This window comes from Gekko japonicus, unplaced genomic scaffold (assembly GCF_001447785.1).
Source record: "Gekko japonicus isolate JY-2015 unplaced genomic scaffold, Gekko_japonicus_V1.1 scaffold3066, whole genome shotgun sequence".
Taxonomy (NCBI): domain Eukaryota; kingdom Metazoa; phylum Chordata; class Lepidosauria; order Squamata; family Gekkonidae; genus Gekko; species Gekko japonicus.
The window spans coordinates 177,741-182,136 of NW_015159798.1; the positions used below are offsets into that span (position 1 = coordinate 177,741).

Below are 4,396 nucleotides of genomic sequence, written 5' to 3' on the forward strand. Positions count from 1 at the left end.
AACGGGGGAGAGAGCAGTGGGATGGGGGGAAAGGCGGGGGGTGGAGGAGACGGGGGAGGAACCAGCGGGATGGGGGGGAATTTACCTCCTCCTGCTGCTTCCTCCTGGAGCTCCCTCCCCCCCTCCCGCGAGTATCGCGGGTCCCGCTTCTTGTACATACTAATTCCCTCACTTATTTAGGCCACTTCTACACTGGTTATTTGCCCCAGGTGCAATGATGTTGGTAACCAGGGTTTGTTTTCCTGCTTCCTCACAGCACTGAGGTATTTCACAACTCCTGAATTTCCCTGGTTTTTCTTCAGTCTTTCTCAAACCTGATTTGCGGCGAACTTTTGGGAAAAACCATAGTAAAGCCTGGAGATATAAGGGGAAAGACAATGAAAGGGGATAGAGACTTACATTTTTAAATGAAAACTTGGAATTCAGATAACCTGATACACAGATTGTGTTATATTTATCTAATTATAGTCGGCCGCTGATATTTTTTAAAAAGCTCTTTAAAAAGATGGTAATCATGCTATGTGGCTGCTCCATTGTTGCTCTGTTGTATCAATTGCCCTAGCAGTGATGGAGAAAACAAAGAAGAAGAAGAAGAAGAGGAGGAGGAGGAGATTGGATTTATATCCCGCCCTTCACTCAGAGTCTCAGAGCAGCTTACAAACTCCTTTCCCTTCCCCTCCCCACAACAGACACCCTGTGAGATAGGCAGGGCTGAGAGAGCTCTTTCCAGAACTGTCCTTGAGGGAACAGCTCTGACAGAACTATGGCTTGCCCAAGGTCATCCAGCAGCTGCAAGTGGAGGAGTGGGGAATCAAACCCAGTTCTCCCAGATTAGAGTCCACACACTTAACCACTACACCAAATTGGCTCTCTGTTTGTCTCTGTGTGAAAGCAACCTTAATATTTCTTTTTGTATCTTTGGACAAGGCCACCAAGTCCCCCATACATACAGACTTGCAGTATCTCTACAGTGTATGCCTCATGGAAGTGACTACAAAGCATCAGCACAGTAATTTGTAGATATTTTCTTTTATTGCAGCTTTGATGTGTGCTCTATTTAAATCAATCAATGAATGACAAAATATTTTCTAAGATGTTTCTTCTAAGGTCTTGTTCCCACTTTGCTTTAAAATTAGAATGCAAATTATCCCCTATTTTTAGTAGAAGCCCACAGAAATTGAGTGACCCTTTAAAAATGAAAAGAGTAATCAAGAAATCAACAACCTGGAACAATTTTCTAGAAATATTATGTTGGACCATAATTGGAGATTAAGAAGTTTTAGTTGCAGGTGTTGATTTGAAAAAAAAGTAGATTCAGTTTTAACATTTGTTGCTACATATGCTCGTTTAAAAAGGAATAGGAAGAATTCAATATAAAGGAGAAATAAAGTAACTGGTGATGGGGGTTTTATTTTATTTGTGTGTTTAGATTTCTCTTCTACACTACCTGGGGTTCAGACCTGAGAAGAAAATTCAGCTCCACATCTGACATTGCCTAGACCCATTCATTCATTTATCCTTATCCATCTGTATTCTATCATGTGAAATGCTGGCCTGGATGAATCACAAGGAGGAATTAAGATTGCTGGGGAAAACATCAACAACTTCAGATATGCAGAGGATACCACTCTAATGACAGAAAGTGAAGAGGACCAGGCCTCGCTTCCTGCCGGAGCACACCAGAGCACCGCTCCACCAGTCAGGAGCCCAGGGGGTGGGCACATAAGCCCCACCCCCTGCTCCCACCAGCCATCAGTTGGGCAACCATGGGGGGGCAAAATGTTCCCCACCTCCCTGAGCCCCAGGGTGGTGACCTTGGACTCGTAGGGGCAAATTCCACCTCTCACGCGAGAGGTCATTCTCGCTGTTTGGGGCTTTAAAGCTCAATACCAGCACCTTGAATTGAACTGAGACCCAGTGCAGATGGAACAAGACTGGAGTGGCATTAACTTTTCAATAATTGTCAAAGCAAATTAAATTGTCCTTTACATCCCAATATTTTTCTAAATACTCTTTAAAGTCTTTCCAATCTGCATTTAGTTAATGTTACTAGATGAAAGTTAATTAAGAGAAAATAATAGTAGAAAGAAGTGTTACCGGTAGACTATGATTAAAAGATAAGTGGAAAATAGAAAAGAACTAAGAAATGGGCTGGAGGTTGGAGCACTGTGGGAAGCCGGGGGTGGGGGGGGAGAGAAGAAAGGATGTATAATAAAAAATAATATGTTGTGTATTTGAACTAATAATATATCCTAATAAATTGTTTTTGAGGGGGGGGGAGACTGGAGTGGCATGTTCTCTACTACCCACTCCAGTCAGCGTTCTGTCCACAGCATTCTATATCAAATGTGGCTTCTGGACAATATTCAAGAGCAGCCCTATGTAGAGGACACTGCAGTAATCTAATCTAGATGTTACTAGTGCAGGCTCCACAGTGGCAAGATCTTTCCTGCTCCAGAACAGCCACAGCTGACTCACCAGTCAAAGCTCTTGAAAGGCGCCCCAGCCACTGCCACCACCTGCTTATCTGACAGGAGGCCTGGGTTCAGAAGCACCTCCAAGCTATGAATCTGCTCCTCTTGCTGAAGTGCAACCACATCCAGAGTAGGAGATATTGGAGTTCCTGGGTCAGACTGACCGACCCCTCTCCAGTGGCACCTCCACTTTGTCAGGATTATGTTTCAGTTCATTAGCCCTCATCCATCCCAAACCTGCATCCAGGCACCTGTTTGCAGTTTCCACTGCTTCCCTGGGATTTGCTGTTAGGGATCCCAGCCTCCAGGTGGGACTTGGGGATCCCACAGAATTATACCTCCAGACTATAGAAATCAGTTCTCCTGTAGAAAATGGTTGTTTCAGAGGGTGGACTCTATGGCATTATGCTTCACAGAGGTCCCTTTCCTCCCCAGGCTCCACTCCCAAATCTCCAGGACTTTCCCAACCTGGATCTTACACCCCTACCCCCCCATCATCTCCCGTCACTGGCCTGGAGGGATCTGGCAACCCTATATAGAGCTGAGTGTCATCCACATACCCAGCCGAAATCTCCATATGACCTCTCCCAGCAGCTTCATGTAGGTATTAAAAGGCACAGGAGGTAAGATGGAACATTGCGAGACCCTGTAGGCCAGAAGCCAAGGGGCTGAATGTCCCCTAGCACATTGAGGGAGGACTAAAATCACCACAAAAGGCACCTCCCTGCCCCCCCCCCTCCAAAAGTTACTATGATCACTGGTATCAAAAGCTGCTGAGACATCCAGGAGAACCACTTTGCCATCACTCTCCCAGCAAAGGTCATCAATCAGGGTGATCAAGGCCATTTCTGTTCCAAAGCGAGTCTTGATTCCAGATTGAAATGAGTGTAGATAATTTGTCTCTTCGAAGACTGCCTGAAGCTATGTAGCCACCACCTACTCAAACAGCTTGACCAAGAATGGAATATTAGCCTCTGGACAGTAGTTGTTTAGGTCATTACCTAGATTCACAACTTTATTTATTAAATAGAATCATATTTTTGCAACCACCACTGAAATTCCTCATAATATAGATTCACACTGTGCTCCACCCCACCCTCCATACCAGTGTTCCCTCTAAGCTGAGTTAGTGTGATCTAGCTCATAGTTTTTTAGCCTCCAGCTCACACATTTTTATATTAACTCAGGAAGGATGACTCCAGAGCAAACCGATTTATGCAGTAGTCAAATCACTTGCTCACAACTTTAATGCCAGTAGCTCACAAAGTAAAATTTTTGCACACGAGACTCTACAGCTTAGAGGGAGCATTGCTCCATACTATGCTGCAGCTTTTTGCATATGCTGAAAAGCTGCATCTGAGGATCAGAGATGCTCAACAGCAGCATGCAATAACAGCATAAAAGGAAGACTGTGTCAGCTGGAGGAGAAATTAGCATAAATTGGAGTCCTCACTTTGCACATAGAAAAATTATTCTTCTTCTGCTTGGGGCTCTCTGGATCCAAGTCATTGCAACATACCAGGAAAGCTTAGCCTGACTGGAGCTTAAAACACGTAGACCTTGGTCAAGGATCAAGAAGATGTGGGGGAAATTGGGGGGAGATGCAGGTCAAAATGCTGCCATGCAGCAAGTAGTGGGAAATTGAGCAGAATCTCTTGCTGAGAATGGAGAGTGCAAAAGTTGGCTTGAAACTCAACATCAAAAAAGCTAAGATCATGGCATCCAGCCCCATCACTCCTTGGCAAATAGAAGGGGAAGTCGTGGAAGCAGTGACAGAATTCACGTTCTGGGATCCAAGATCACTGCAGATGGTGACTGCAGCCATGAAATTAAAAGATGCCTGCTCCTTGGGAGGAAAGCTATGGCAAACCTAGACGGCATAATAAAAAGTAGAGACATCACCCTGACAACAAAAGTCCGCA

General features: G+C 44.7%; 1 protein-coding gene across 1 annotated transcript in view; it reads right to left on the minus strand.

Annotated features, from left to right (window-relative positions):
* The window catches only part of LOC107107136 (vitelline membrane outer layer protein 1-like), a 13,334-nt gene extending 10,014 nt beyond the window's left edge, over window positions 1-3,320 (minus strand). The window contains exon 1 of the mRNA XM_015407384.1: window positions 3,224-3,320. Coding sequence (XP_015262870.1) covers window positions 3,224-3,320 — 97 coding nt within the window. The remainder of the gene's footprint in view (window positions 1-3,223) is intronic.
* Window positions 3,321-4,396: the final 1,076 nt, after the last annotated feature.